This window comes from Leguminivora glycinivorella, chromosome 12 (assembly GCF_023078275.1).
Source record: "Leguminivora glycinivorella isolate SPB_JAAS2020 chromosome 12, LegGlyc_1.1, whole genome shotgun sequence".
Taxonomy (NCBI): domain Eukaryota; kingdom Metazoa; phylum Arthropoda; class Insecta; order Lepidoptera; family Tortricidae; genus Leguminivora; species Leguminivora glycinivorella.
The window spans coordinates 18,252,554-18,268,469 of NC_062982.1; the positions used below are offsets into that span (position 1 = coordinate 18,252,554).

Here is a 15,916-nt window from a genome sequence, read left to right on the forward strand (position 1 = left end):
GGAAACATGGGGTAAGACGGACGGATTTTTCTTGTCGAGTAATGTAGAAAGCCGCCCGTAGTGCTTCGTTATAGTACGGTACATTTTTCATCTTTCTCCTCAAGAAAAACCCTACAATCTTACCCCCTGTTACCTAACCTCACAACATAATGAAACTTATTGAAAATGGTCATTGATAATGAGACATTCATTAGACTCATCATAGGATACTAAAGTCTATAAAATTGCATTCGACTCACTAGATGGCGTTTAACCTTAGATTAAAAAATTGAAAACTAGTAACCATTAGCTATTTTGATATAAATGCGATACTATGAACATAATAATAAGTTCTAATATGTTATCAATGGCCATGTCGAAGATACGTTTGTCGATAGAAGAAATTATGAATCATTTCTGTTACAGCTGTTAACAGTTTCAAAGAAGGAAAATTCTTGGACCTAATACTTAACTCTACAAATTCATCAAGAGGATGGTGAAGACATAAATGAAGAATGCAGACCATCCTACAGTCTACCCGACACCAACGCGACGGGTGTCCACGTGTTAAATGTTTTTTTTTACAGGTATCTAGTGTACAATTTGAGCAATCCAGTGTCGTAAAGTAACAGTAAAAATTGCGGGCCGGAAAACTCTACATACCTATACCTACACATAGTTGGGGAGTTTATTGAAAAACCTTAAATTTTTTGACCAAAGCATGAAACTTGGCACAGTTGTTCCTTATATCAAAATAAGCCGATTAAGATCGGGAGCCTTCGGGAGCCTCCCCCCTGGGGCCCGGGAGGGGGGGTCAAAGTACCGCTTCACCCGGCTTGGTTTGAAAAATTCTAACTTACCCCGTTTAGTTAATAGGTCATGTTTGGTATCGTTTTCGAGTAAATCAATAACGTAGAATTCGTTTTCAGTACTAAAATTATCATTTAATGGTAAATAAAATAAAATAAATTAAAAAATTTGAAATTTTCATCCATGATTTACAAATTGAAGTCATCATAAATGACAAACTGTTTGCTTTTTCTATAAATAAAAAATATGACATGATAGCCTATTTAATATAGATTATAAAAAATATAATTTTTATCCACCTTTACTAACGTTAAGTTCCACAAAAAAATTACTTTAAGACGCGCGGCGTCGGTACGCCGCGTGCGTAATTTTAAAATGCCTTTATTTTAGAAACTCTATTAGACCCCGTTTAGCTATTAGGTCATGTTTGATATCGTTTTCGAGTAAATCAATAACGAAGAATTCATTTTTGGTACTAAAATTATAATTTAATGGTAAGTAAAATTTAAAAAAATTAAAAAATTTGAAATTTTCATCCATGATTTACAAATTCAAGTCATCATAAATGACAAACTGTTTGCTTTTTCTATAAATAAAAAATATAATATGAAAGCCTATTTAATATAGATTATAAAAAATATAACTTTTATCCACCTTCACAAACGTTAAGTTCCACAAAAAAATTACTTTAAGACGCGCGGCGTCGGGACGCCGCGAGCGTAAATTTAAAATACCTCTATTTTAAAAACTCTATTAGACCCGGTTTAGCTATTAGGTCATGTTTGATATAGTTTTCGAGTAAATTAATAACAAAGAATTTATTTTTGGTACTAAAATTATAATTTAATGGTAAATAAATTAAAAAAAAAATTCATCTATAATTTGCAAATTCAAGTCAACAAAAATGTCAACCGTTTGCTTTTTCTTTAAATAAAAAATATGATGTAAAAGCCTATGCGTATGTCACCAAACACCCAGACAAGTTTGGTGGAAATTTCCTTCACGAAATGCTTGGTGTCTGATGACCATGGTCCAAATATTTCAAATGCAATTGCCGCAAATATGTAGTTGTTTTTTAAAAATGCATATTTGCGCGTTTAAACTGGGCGTTTTGCAGCAGCAGTCCCTGGTTTCTGGGCCGAGCGTTAGACGTTGGACGGAGCCAAGGTCACGCCCCACGCCAAGGGTCGTCCCAGAAACCAAGGCAAAAGCGAGCAACCATCAGGCCGCTTTCCGTCTGCTGCTGACAAGCCGACAGGTTCGAGGGTTGTCGGTATGTTCGCTGTGCCGAGAGCCTTGCGGATTAAATCGTTAAGTGCAGTGTGTCACAAAATTCGGCCAGCAATAGACTGGCAGTGGAGTCCGTGGTGTCCTAATGCGTCGGCAGCAAGGGTGTGGTTGGCATGTCTTTAGCCCCAGTCTTAGACAAATGGCAGTATATTATGAAGTAAGGCAGCCTCGGAAGGAGGTATGTTCTCCAAGTGTCGATCTTTTTTAGTAAAGAGGTTCTTCCGGCACTCATTCACTGTTGCGTAAGGACCCTTGATCTGAAACAATATGTGCATTGTCATTTTATTTAAACAGATTCTGCAACTATCAAATTACAACATTTTGGTGGATCACCTTCACTATTACACATTTACCTATCATACAAAATAATTACAAACTTTAGTAAAATCTGATTAGCCTATCTATGATATTGCTCCATCTCGTAATAGTTTGAAGCCTTGGGTGGCCATGTTTCTCCCTTGTTGATCGTTTCAAGCTGCGTTTATCGTACCTATCCCATACTATGTCTAATCTAGAAACGTTTTCTTTTGGCTTTGAAGCTTAGCCAGGCCACTCAAGGTGTCAAACTATTACAAGATGGAGCAATATCAGAGGCAAATCAGATTCTACTAAAGTTTGTAATAATTTTCTATGGTACGTAACGTAAGTGGGTAAAACTGAAGGTTACGTGATCCACCAAAAAGTTGTAATTTGATAGTTGTAGACTCTAAAATGATAATGCACATATTGTTTCAGACCAAGTCGTTGCGCAACGGTGAATGAGTGGTCGAAGTACCTACCTCTTTAGGTACCAGAAAAGATCGACAATTCAAATTCAAATTCAAAATATCTTTATTCATGTAGGCCTAGTTACAAGCTCTTATGAATAGTTCATTACATATATATTATGATCTTAATATATAATAATTGGAGAACATACCTCCTTCAGAGGCTGCCTTGGATCAGCATATACTGCGCACAGTGTACCAGGGGCCCATTTCTCGAAGCTACAAGTTACAATTTTCAACTGGTTGTCAATGTCTAATATGAAAAGTTGGAAAGAGACTTCCGCTTGTAACTTGTAACTTTCAGTTTTGAGAAATGGGACTCAGGGCGTTCTTGTTTGGAGTCAGGCGTTGGTGCCACACCAAAATTTGCCAAGTCCGTCTTCTTGGGGATGGAAGGAAGAAGGAGACGAATGGGTACCACACTGGTCAGACAACACTGAAGTGGCCAGTATATGCTTAGAAGTTACAAGATGTAAATGTAAATCAGGTTGCAAAAACCGATGCAACTGCATAAAGAGGGTAGAGCCTTCTTTATGCAGTTCCATATGTACCCAGCTATGTTTCTGTGAAGGGAATGTATAGTATGAGTATGAGTATGAGTAATCTGTCAATTAGGACACCACAGACTAAACTATAAGTGATAACTTTTCAGTATTGGATACTTTATGGCAGTTCCGACTCAATTATAATAAGCTCATTATAATTGACTTTAGTTAACTATAATCATTTCAAAAATAGAACTTCATACAATTTCTATACTAATTTGCGATACCTAGCAAATTTTCCTGCATCTGAAACACATTTTTTTTATCTGTCGCGTTATCGGCCAATCAGAGACGGTTATTACAAACAATTGGTTGCTATAGGTAATTCGATGTTGATACAACGGTGAACGACTCTATTGACATTAATTTTAACTTGCATGAATGGTGATATTTCCATCCATTGATGATGAAGATGATGAATCGTAGAAAAAGTATTGTATACAATAGTGATATAATTAAGCTTTTCACTCTCGTACCGTACTACACATGGTACTCGACTGAAAAGTTTTGTATTATATCACGATTGTATAAAATACTATTATATAAATTTCTTTCAGGATTCACTACAATGAATAAATAACAGGTACAGTCGGTCTTTAGATCGTGTGGTCCGACCCGAGTGTTGCCGTTGTCGACACCAGAGTCAATAATAATGAATCTTTTTCTATTTATGCATTAACACACCTCTGACACTGGCGATCAAATATATGAAAGAGGCGCGTTCCCCGCACACAGTCTAAGCTCGCGTAGGTGAACGCGTACTATCCTTTGTGAATAGGATTTAATATCATATTTTTATATTTATAGAAAAAGCAAACCGTTTGACATTTATCGTGACTTGAATTTGCAACTCACAGAAAATAATATTTTTTTTTAAATTATATTTAACATTAAATGGTCATTTTAGTACCAAAACTAAATTCTACGTTATTAATTTACTCGAAAACGATACTAAACATGACCTAATAGCTAAACGGGTTCTAATAGAGTTTTTTAAAATAAAGGTATTTTAAAATTACGCTCGCGGCGTCCCGACGCCGCGCGGCTTAAAGTTTTTTTTATGAAACTTAACGTTAGTAAAGGTGGGTAAAAGTTATATTATTCATAATCTATATTAAATAGGCTTTCATATCATATTTTTCATTTGTAGAAAAAGCAAACAGTTTGACATTTATGATGACTTTAATTTGTAAATCATAGATGAAAATTTCAAACTTTTAATTTTTTTTTTTATTTACCATTAAATTATAATTTTAGTACCAAAAATGAATTCTACGTTATTGATTTACTCGAAAACGATACCAAACATGACCTATGAACTAAACGGGCTATGTTAGAATTTTTCAAAGCAAGCCGGGTGAAGCGGTACTTTGACCCCCCCTCCCGAGCCCCAGGGGGGAGGCTCCCGAAGGCTCCTGATCTTAATCGGCTTATTTTGATATAAGGAACAACTGTGCCAAGTTTCATGCTTTGGTCAAGAAAAAAAAGGTTTGGCCTCTTTTTGTCGATAAACGTCCCCACTAACAACCTAAGTGGCTGGTGTCTATGTAAATATGCTGGCAGTACCATTATATTTCTGACAGACAAAGGATCATTCTACTCTGGAGTTATAAATAATTATTGGAGAGTAGGTATAGGACATACTAAGCGATCGAACAATCCAGTAAAAGCGTACAAAATTATCAAGCGCCCAACAGCCCATCTAAAATATATATGAAACAGTAGATTTATTGCAATTTTTACGTCTTATAATAAAAAAATACTTAGTATGAAGCATATATACACGGTGTAACATGAAGAAACCGAATCCTTTTAAAACAATATTCCTGATCACATTTCAACGATGAAAATGTCATACAAAGATTTCATCCTTATTACTGCGTTATTACTATTAAAAAAAATAAACATTTTTTTTATATTTCTTGGTACAAAATGCTTTTTATGGCGATGCTGCCTTTACGAGGCGCAATTTGTATATATTTTTTTTATTTATTGTTATTAATATACAGTGACAAACTTACGTCTAACATATAGTCCCACAAAACTCTGGAACAGAACGAGTTTGTCTGTGGGATCAACAGTCTCTCAATTACATAAACAATTAAATTAACTTAAAGAAAAATCATTAAACTTCTTAAATAATAGATAATATAAATTATTGTAATATATATAGGAAATGTTTTTTTAGCATAGTTTTAAATTTGTTTGGGTGCTTTTCACTTCGGATGGCTTCAGGTAAGCTGGGACTTAATCGCGTATAACTACATATTAAACTGACCTCCAACGTTTCAAGGACGGCGTTGTCCCCGTGGTCTCGGAGAAGACTGGCTTGAAATGACATCAACACCTTCTGACAGCCGCGCGAGTTTTTCGAACTACCCGCACTTGGTTTTGATTATCAACTTGAACTGTTTGCGCACTAGGGATGTTACTCTGTCGACATACAACACTGACGATATTCGATTTAACGACTGTCGATATTATTTTCGGCTTACACTTATTAATGACAGGATTCCATGTGGATGCGATCCTAAAACCTTCGTCCCGATTGAAATTGCGATGTTTTTTGATTTCAATGGCTTCACGCACTTTTCTACTGTAGAAATGGCGTTCCGTGGAAAGGACTTTAGGGTCATGTAGTTCGATCCAGTGGTTTGGCCCTGACTCTAACAAATGTTCAGCCACGGCAGACTTGTTGACCTGACGATTTTTCACAGTCGTCAGGTCAACAAGTCTGCCGTGGCTGAACATTTGTTAGAGTCAGGGCCAAACCACTGGATCGAACTACATGACCCTAAAGTCCTTTCCACGGAACGCCATTTCTACAGTAGAAAAGTGCGTGAAGCCATTGAAATCAAAAAACATCGCAATTTCAATCGGGACGAAGGTTTTAGGATCTCATCCACATGGAATCCTGTCATTAATAAGTGTAAGCCGAAAATAATATCGACAGTCGTTAAATCGAATATCGTCAGTGTTGTATGTCGACAGAGTAACATCCCTAGTGCGATAACAGTTCAAGTTGATAATCAAAACCAAGTGCGGGTAGTTCGAAAAACTCGCGCGGTTGTCAGAAGGTGTTGATGTCATTTCAAGCCAGTCTTCTCCGAGACCACGGGGACAACGCCGTCCTTGAAACGTTGGAGGTCAGTTTAATATGTAGTTATACGCGATTAAGTCCCGGTTTTTAAAAATAATTATGTGTAATAATCGTGAAAGTTTAAATCAGTGTTCAGGTAAGCTATTGAGCAGATATGGAATACGCTTTTTTAGCGATCTGACACCAAAATAATTATGAATTCTAGGCACAGATAGCTTACCTGTAGCCACCGACTTAGTGTAATAGCTGTGCCCTATAGGATGTATTGGCGCATTCAGTAGGTACTTATCAAATGACATATTGCTAAAAGGCCGTTTCAAAATAAAAATATACATTTTATTCGCCGAAATTTACTTAAATTCATATAACATTTTTTCCTTTATTTGGTCTCAGAAATGCATCGATACAATCTTTCGGTTTCCTTATGTTACACCGTGTATATGCGCCCCAGAGACTACATCGTCCCCTTACTGCAAATACCGACTATGTGCAAAAAAGTGATTTTGAGATAATGCGATTTTAATGTTTGAAGGTACGATTTCATATGAAAACATGAAAAAAATTACTATTTGTATACAGCATTCTACAGCCCGTATTGTATTGTTTAATACTTAATCGTAAAAATTATCCAGGCTGTGTTTGATTGCCGATAAAACTACGATTTAAAAAAAATAGTAGCAAACTTAGTTGGTTTTTCCTGTAGAAATAAAAATGTGTATATTTCTTTTATTAATACATATAAAGCAGTGTTTCCCTTTGATTAAGCTTTGCTTTTCATACACTTTACTAATGATTTGCAAAAAAAGAAAAAATATACAAAAGTTTTGAACTTATTTCAAAATATATTAAATATTCTCAATGACATAGGCGGTTTTAGCTGCAGGAAGTATAGCTGCTCTAATTTTATGTTACAAAACTTCACTTATCATTGTTAATTAAAGTGGTACATTTGTAATAAAAAGTTTTTTAACATTACTAACCATTAATAATACTTTATTTGAGGTTTTGAAGGATTATTCTCAAAAAAAAATTTTGGAAAAAAATCCTCTTCAACCGGTTTTAGGAGATTTTTCACAAAATACTTTAACCGATTTCAGTAAAATTTAACAAGAAATAACGCAATAGCATTCTCTTGAAATCACAAAAAGAATTTTACAAATCGGTTAATGCGTTTTTGGGTAATAGCATAATATGCATAGGTACTTACTACATACTAGTTCACTGTCTCAGCAATCCGAAGTCCGCCATAATTTATGTTCAAAATTTCACTATCTACACTGTTACATTTAATATAGGTAAATAGTTTTTGTACGCACAATAACCTGAAGTAATAGTTTATTTAAAGTTTTCTAGTAATCATTTACGCCAAAGTCACTAAAATGTAGGCTTAGATGAAGTAATAAGTAAGGAAAAGTAATGTGTAACGGTAATCACATAGGTTTCTGGAGCGATTTAAAGCAATCATGTTTGCAATATTCTTACGCCCCCAGTTACACGCAGTGTTTTTCATCACACTTGCAATAAAAAGATAAAAAAGTATTTATGGTAGTCCAAAATACAAATTTAAACACTCCCTTGGGAAAAAGTTTTTTCTTTTACTCCTGAATTCCTGATACGCCTGCGTGCGATTGCACACTTACTGCGCAAGAGTGATAAAAAGTTATTAAACAACATCTTCATCGCTGGTGGAATTCGATACAAACACATCCGTAACACGGCTGACAATGCTAGACTAACTAGGTATTAAGTGATTGGAAGCACTCATGGTACTATTTAGTTATGATACCTTTGTCAAAACGTCTGCATAAGTCCATTTTCTTGAACGCAGAGATAGCTAGTTGTTTATCGAGCTTTAGACCGAGATAGAAATATGGTATGATACGTTACGAGGTTTGAGGTGATTCTACTGAACTGGAGTTCAATTTGTGGCATTGATTTCCTTGCCTTGTGCTACATCCAGATCTCGCCATGAACTTAACCGCCTTCTGAATTTCTTATAAAACTACGTCCATTAGCGACGCGTCGAATCGGATTCACCGTTCATTGTAAATGTATGCAGGGCTCGATTCGACGCTCACCTGGTAAGGCGTTAAAAATAGATGCTAGATGTCGCTGTATGGGAATCAACAGCGATGAAGATGACGTTTAATAACTTTATCACTATTTTATTAATAATAAGAATATCATCTACCTACGTCTACAATACAGTGACTTTGGCGCAGTGAATTTAGTTTCGTAGGCCAATTCCACTTCGAGTTGTTAAAACAACGATACATGTTATGCGATTACTCACAGACGTCTGAACCGATTTGTATTATTTATCGTAATTCAAAGGTTAATTTAAGGTTATTTGCCAACCAGCTTGGGTTACCAAATTAAAATTAGTATGAAATAACCTTGCACTAATGCAAACCACAAGATTTGGTCGATAAAATGCAACTCTCTCGTCCGTTTTCGAAGAACTAAGAGAGAATTTACCAGTCGGTGAAGTGGCAAAAAAGATTTGATTTAAATGTAACACTGTAATTAGTAACGGTCATCGAAGTTATGAAACATAAAATTACACTGAATTCGATTACTTCAGCTTAAACCGTTTGTGTTAGTGTATTTTTAACCAATTTAAAAAAACGGAGGAGGTTCTCAACGCACTTTTTGCTAATCACGAAAACATCATATGAAAAACGAAGCTTAATTTAAGACAAACAATGGGTTATAATTATGTATAAAGAAGAGAAATATGCAAACATTTATTTCTACAGGAAAAACCAACTAAGTAGGTATTCGACTGTTTCATTAAATCGTATTTGATCGTCAACTAAATACATTCTGAATATATATACGACAAAGTAATAAACAAAAAAATATAGGTTTTAAAATGCCATACACATAACGTACATTTCTTTATGTTTTCATATAAAACGTGCCTTCAAACTTTAAAACCGCATTATCTCAAAATCGCCTATTTACACATAGTCGGTATTTGCAGTAATAGACCGTTATCCTTTCCTTCGTCACATCACATGCAAAACCTATTATAGTCCCTATACAACTTTTTGGTAGTATGACATTGCTGATGTTTGTAAACAAACATCTTCTGGAAAAACATCTTAAAGACATTTGGTGTATTTAGCCTGGCTTAAAATAAATAATTTTGTTGATAGTTTTATTTGCAAAAATCAAATATGTACACATTAAACTTTTTTGTAGAACATAAGATGGCTACTTTAACAAAATCTTTGAATGCAAAAAAACACTATACACCATTAAAATGTTCTACTTGGCGGATAAAGCATAAAAGTTTATATTAAATATTCATATCACATTCTGGCAGTTTATAATGCAAAAAATTGACCATTAAGTAACTTTATGCGACAGCTATCTTTTGAATGCAGCGTCGTATCAATACATGGGTTTTAACATATTGTAGCCCTTGAAAACCTTATTCTATAGGTGCTAAAAACTCGATTTCGTCAAAAAGTCACTTAGTCGGTATTTGCATTAATGGGACGACATAAGAATCGTGTCCGTAATCAGTGTGTGGCTAGGTAATGGTCAAAGGCTTGTTTATCTAATAAAAATAATACAATACCCACTGTAAATGCCACCGGTGTATCCAAGTTTTTTTTTGTTTACGCCTAAATAATTTTGGATTTTCTAGGTACATTAAAAGCCTCAGAAAATGTTGGAACCACCCCACCGGCTAAACATAAGATAGTGCCGATAGGCTGTTGGAATTTGTTTAATTAGTTTTACAATTTTATAAAGTTTTTCTACTTAACCACTTTATAAGTTATAAATACAGATCTAGGAATCGGAAGTAATGATTTCAAGATTTAGTAATATTATTAATTTCAAGTATGTAAATGAGTGCCTTTAACATAACCGAGTTAATGTCAGCACAATAACGTAGAGGCTATGTAAGTATTCAAACGTAGTGCCAAATTTTGTGCCTTTATATTTTAATTAGAAAGTTTTAGTAAGAAACCAAATATTAGAACTTTATTTAAGAGCGATGAGAATATACTTAGAGGCAGTAAAAAATAAAACTGATAATAATTTTTATATGAATTTGATGAATTTTACTTTTCAAACGATGATGAGTATGATGACTTATTGTTGGCAGTTACTGTATGGCAGCTATTTATCTTGACTGTTGATTCACGTTTTAAATTATAATGAAATTTTAGACAAATGTAACTAGTTTTATGGAAGACATTTATGCATTATTACGAATAGTTTGTTATATTTTCTTGTTCTTGTTATGAATAATTATTTGTTAAGTGTGTGTTCCTTGTTACCAAAGAAAATGTATTATCGTAAAGTATAACCGGGAAACGGTAGTGAGATCTTATAGTATTACATATTATCAAAGACAAAAGAACTATAGTATTTACCTACAACAAACCACAGTCCCACAGTGCAGTGCCGCAGAATATTGAGACTTACCTAGATTCCTCATTTCTCTACTTGCAACTTCTATAGTTCTTGTCTTCGAATATCACACAACTCTCCTAAAGTTGCTATAAAAAAACAGGCCCAAACTCCATACGATCTTAATGTTCCTTGGACATATGGTTTAGATAGATAGGTATATAGCCCCAACTATGTAGGTGCTTTCACGAAACGGTCAATTAATTCGTAAGATTGTCATAAAGCCTACTTCCAAAAGTAGCATCAGATTTCCATTTTATTTGATTTCCAACAAACAAAACAAGATTGTATGGTATGTATTTAGGTAATGCAGTAATGGTACAGACTCACTTACCGCCCGGATGATATTTTTGTCGTGAGCAAGTGTTATGTTATGTATATCAAACGTTTTGTAACCAAAAAATGTATTAGTACAGTATTTCTGTTAAATGATTTTATTGCATTTGTTACTGTTATACTAAGTTACCGTTAAAGTTCAAATTTGAATCGCGCAACATTGAAACCAAAGAATCTACCAGTCGATTCTTAGCCTAAGATTTTAGTGCTTTAATAAAATACATAGATTTAATTACTGTTAGGTAAATTATTATGGTTATTTACTAGATAATGTGTTTTGGATATTAGTTAAAGATGTGACATTAATCTATTAGACGGTCGGTTCGTAAATAGGGGTTTATTGATTTTGTTTTGAATCAAACGTATGATCTACCTATCTGTTTATTAATGCTATATTTAATAGGCGATCAAACTTAAAGAATAAATACGTAAAACAGTTGTTGTATCATAAAGAGAGAGTTATATTTTTATGAAGAAAGAGTATAATTGTACAAATTTGTCCGAAAATAATTTCTAAAATTAAAATGAAGTTAATCAAATTGTATAATTTATCACATAATAATAAACTATCTATGCAACAGTGAGATTACGAAAGTTACGAGGATTATACATCAATGATAGATGGCATTACCTGTTTGATTCGGTTGTTTGATCATTGAAATAGCGCAACGCCATCTAGTGAGCCGTTACGGAGCGCTATATAATAAATCTGTGGATTCTCTCATCTTTTCTAGCTATTCTTTGAAGTTGCACTACTAGGTAGTTTACAAACTTGTGTAAAACTTTTACATGATTTTCTAATAATAAATGATCAATCCTCAAATTTTCGAAAGACGCAATTTTATGTAAATGATTATTGTATTTTTAACGACTTTGAGTGTGTTTGGTTTGTTCTTTTTTAAATTGGAAATGCATGTGAATAAATGTTTCAATTTACCTAATATATTTTTTTCATTAATAGTTCCTTGACCTAGTCCTAAGGATATGAAATCTCGAGAATATTAGCATTAGCTAGAGTTTACTGTAAGTAGAATTTTAGAACAATTCATAGTGTGAGTCAATGAGAAGTAGATTACGATCGTGACTTCTTGTTTCAGGTGAGGTTGAATTCTTTAAAACAATGATGCAAAACATGATGCCCATTATGCCAATGAAGACAAAAAACTACTGGTCCCAATATGACATGTCCTACGAATGTGAGAAATGCAAGAGAAAATACCGGCATAAAAGCACGTACAGGCGACACGTTACTTATGAATGTGGAAAAGAACCCATGTTCCGATGTCCATTTTTAGACTGTAATTACAAAGCTTATCAGAAAACGCACACAGATGCACACATCAAGACGAAACATAAACTGTCGTTAGAATACAAACGATGATGCACAAAGGCACACGTAGGTTTAACAAAATTGTGATATTAAAGTAATTTATTCTTTTATGGGAAAGTTTTATTTTCAATCAACGTTTCAATAATTGCCCTATTTTGTTCATGGAACATGATAATTCAAGGTTCGTTGACTAACCTTATGTGAAAGAACGCAATCGTGGTCACCGACGAGTAACAATTTCAACGGAAAGTATAAAAGTGGAGCTTTTACTACGGAACGGAAGTAAATAATTTGTAAACTTTGGTAGGTAAAAATACTTACAGAACTGTTGCTTTCTTTTGACAATTAATTTGGTGACACATTTTCTTCAATGTAAGAATCAAATAATGCGACGGTATTAACAAATCTTTAGTCTATTCTGTTTTTAATATCTCAAAAAAGCGTGCTGTAGTGTCAAAAGCCTTTCTGATTCAAAATAAGTGTCAAATAACTCACGACGTAAAGAGATATCCGTTTCCTTGTTTTTAAGCTAGCAACACTGTTAAATTGTTTTTGGTTTAAACAGTCTGATCCGATTTGTTCGTAATAATTTGTTTTATTTTACTGAGATAAAGTGAAACGAATTAAAAATAATTATATAAATTTTATTTTAATAAATTACATTCTCTTAAATTTGTATTGTAACATTGCAAACTTGTCACATGTGAGTAGAAAAATACGTCTTCTATCTGTCACAGGCATGTCATATTAGACATAAAAAAAATGAGTTTTAAATGTTTATCAGGCGGATATTTTCTCGCATTTTAATAAAAATGTTGTAATATTCTACTGAACATTAACACCATGATGAATCGCCTTATATTAATAAATACGTGTAATGTTAATTTATTAAGGAACAGTATTATCAGATCTACACCGAAATTATTGACTCCTGTGAAATGTCCTTCCAACTTCTTTATTCGAGGAGCTCACGACCAGAAGAAGAATATCAGATCAACGTTAAACTATGTTGTAGCTCTGGGTGTCTTGACTGTGGGTCTAAGTTACGCAGCTGTGCCCCTGTACCGGATATTCTGCCAGGTAAATCTAACCTCACAATAATTTGTTACATTTTCCTGTTAGAATACAGTTTGCACATATTGTGAATGACATCAATAAATGTTGACAAAGAATTACATCAGTTAATAAACACAATTACTTATAATGAATGGGAGAACTAAATATTAAAAGTGTAAGTGATATTAGTTTTATTATTTAATAACACATTAAGTAATTTTAACCCAATTTTGATATCCATTTGTGTGTTGACTAAACATTGTTTTGAGTATCATACAATAGAAATTACTTATCTTTATAGCCACGTCTTTTAGACAGCAGTAGAAGTATGTATTTTATTTTATTATATGTATTTTAACCCAATTTTGATATCCATTCGTATGTTGACTAAACATTGTTTTGTACTCAAAACAATGTTGTCAATTGTATGATACTGCATACAATTGAAATTACTTATCTTTATAGCCACTTGTCTTTTAGGTAGCAGCAGGAGTATGTGAGCTAACACATGGATATATTTTCAGGCCTACAGTTATGGAGGAACAACAGGACTGGCCGAGGCAAGTGATGTTGTAAGCACAATGACTACAGTCAAGCATCGGCCCATCTGTGTGCGCTTCAATGCTGATGTGGCCTCATCCATGCAGTGGAACTTCAAACCACAACAGCCAGATATCACAGTGAGTATTTATTGCTTTAATGATAATCGATGGAATCAGGCGTTAATTTGCGGAAATCCATGTTAATCATTAACTAGAACATTACTTTGCTAATCCGCGAATTGATAACGTGCAAGTTAATCAGTTTTAACCCGTTATACTTGCGTATGTTTTACATGCAATTAATTTTCCCACCCTCCCACCGCAAAAATAAATATAAATACGCATATAAATATAACAACCCACCACCAAAAATACAAAACTCGACACGTGTTTCGCCTCTCTACGAGGCGTCCTCAGGAGCTGATGTTGACGGTCCAAAGTTCTAACCGGAACTTGAGGATGACAGAGTTAATAGACCACAATTTTTTGTTTGGTCCATCAATTGTTGTTGTGAAATCTTTAAACTATTTAGTCTATATATTTTCATTTGAATAACATTAGGTATCAAACCTCTTCAGGTTTTGCCTGGCGAAACTGCCCTCGCATTCTACACAGCACGCAACCCTACTGACAAGCCTGTGACGGGCATCAGCACGTACAATGTCATCCCATTTGAGGCCGGACAATACTTCAACAAGATCCAGTGCTTCTGCTTTGAGGAGCAGCAACTCAACCCCCACGAACAGGTATTGAACAGTGTGGAACCCCACTAACTAATTTGTTAATTAATACATGCAATCCATTTGTGCCCTTACAATACTTCAAAAGCATATGGACATAATAATTGTTAATCTGAAATTTTAATAAAATATCCTACCACCTCTTTACAGCTACCCAATCCCAAGATTTTAAGAACTCTGACCTTCCAAGTCTTCCTATTCAGAGAAGATACTCGGTTCTAAGAAGAGTAGTCACAATTTCTCCCACAATCTAAATTAATATCACAATTAGAGACTGTACCAACACTTTGAATGATAATTGATAAATGAATCCATATGAATTGGTTTCAGGTGGACATGCCAGTTTTCTTCTACATTGACCCCGAGTTTACCCAGGACCCCCAAATGGAGTATGTAGATGAAATCGTTCTGTCTTACACCTTCTTCGAGGCCAAGCAGGGCCTGAAACTCCCGGTGCCCGCGTATGTCAAGCAATAATGACACGACTCATTGTAAATAAGATTAGATTAGAATGCATTTGTTTTGCTTAAGATGCTGTGGTTGTTAAGTTTTATTTTGAATAATAATGAAATGCACATACGTGACTTTTAGTCGGGCAACATGTAACGACATCCTTGTTCAATGATTTAATTGACATTCATAAGTGTTGTAGGCAGTTTTAGGGGTATCCCTCGAAATTTTCTAATGAAATAGAAATTAGCCTGTGTGGTGACGGGTTAAGAATTTCACCATCCCCTTTCTTCCCGTGGGTGTCATAGAAGGCGACTATGGGATACGGGTTAAATTGTGGTGTAGGGTGTAGGCGAGAGGCTGGCAACCTGTTTCGTTTTCTTTTAACCCCTTATTTGCCAAGAGTGGCCCTGAAGCTTTAGTAGTTTCATGTGCTCTGCCTACCGCTTTATGGGATACAGGCGTGATTGTATGTATGTAAATAGAAATTTCGCATATGAAGTCAATCTAGCACAGTTGAATGTTGAGCATATTATTTGA

General features: G+C 34.4%; 1 protein-coding gene across 1 annotated transcript; it reads left to right on the plus strand.

Moving 5' to 3' along the window:
• The first annotated feature begins 13,320 nt into the window (after positions 1 to 13,320).
• Positions 13,321 to 15,503, plus strand: LOC125232125 (cytochrome c oxidase assembly protein COX11, mitochondrial). Its single transcript, XM_048137747.1, has 4 exons — positions 13,321 to 13,668; positions 14,169 to 14,324; positions 14,765 to 14,932; positions 15,257 to 15,503. Exons 1-4 carry the CDS (start codon positions 13,432 to 13,434, stop codon positions 15,401 to 15,403), a joined length of 708 nt encoding a protein of 235 aa, XP_047993704.1. The 5' UTR covers positions 13,321 to 13,431; the 3' UTR covers positions 15,404 to 15,503.
• Positions 15,504 to 15,916: the final 413 nt, after the last annotated feature.

What these genes read in the sequence shown, in the direction of transcription:
- LOC125232125 (XM_048137747.1), top strand. Translation starts at nt 13,432, where the DNA reads ATGATGAATCGCCTTATATTAATAAATACGTGTAATGTTAATTTATTA. An exon ending in TGTACCGGATATTCTGCCAG is followed by an intron (nt 13,669 to 14,168) that starts GTAAATCTAACC and finishes ATATATTTTCAG; the next exon opens with GCCTACAGTTATGGAGGAAC. An exon ending in AACTCAACCCCCACGAACAG is followed by an intron (nt 14,933 to 15,256) that starts GTATTGAACAGT and finishes AATTGGTTTCAG; the next exon opens with GTGGACATGCCAGTTTTCTT.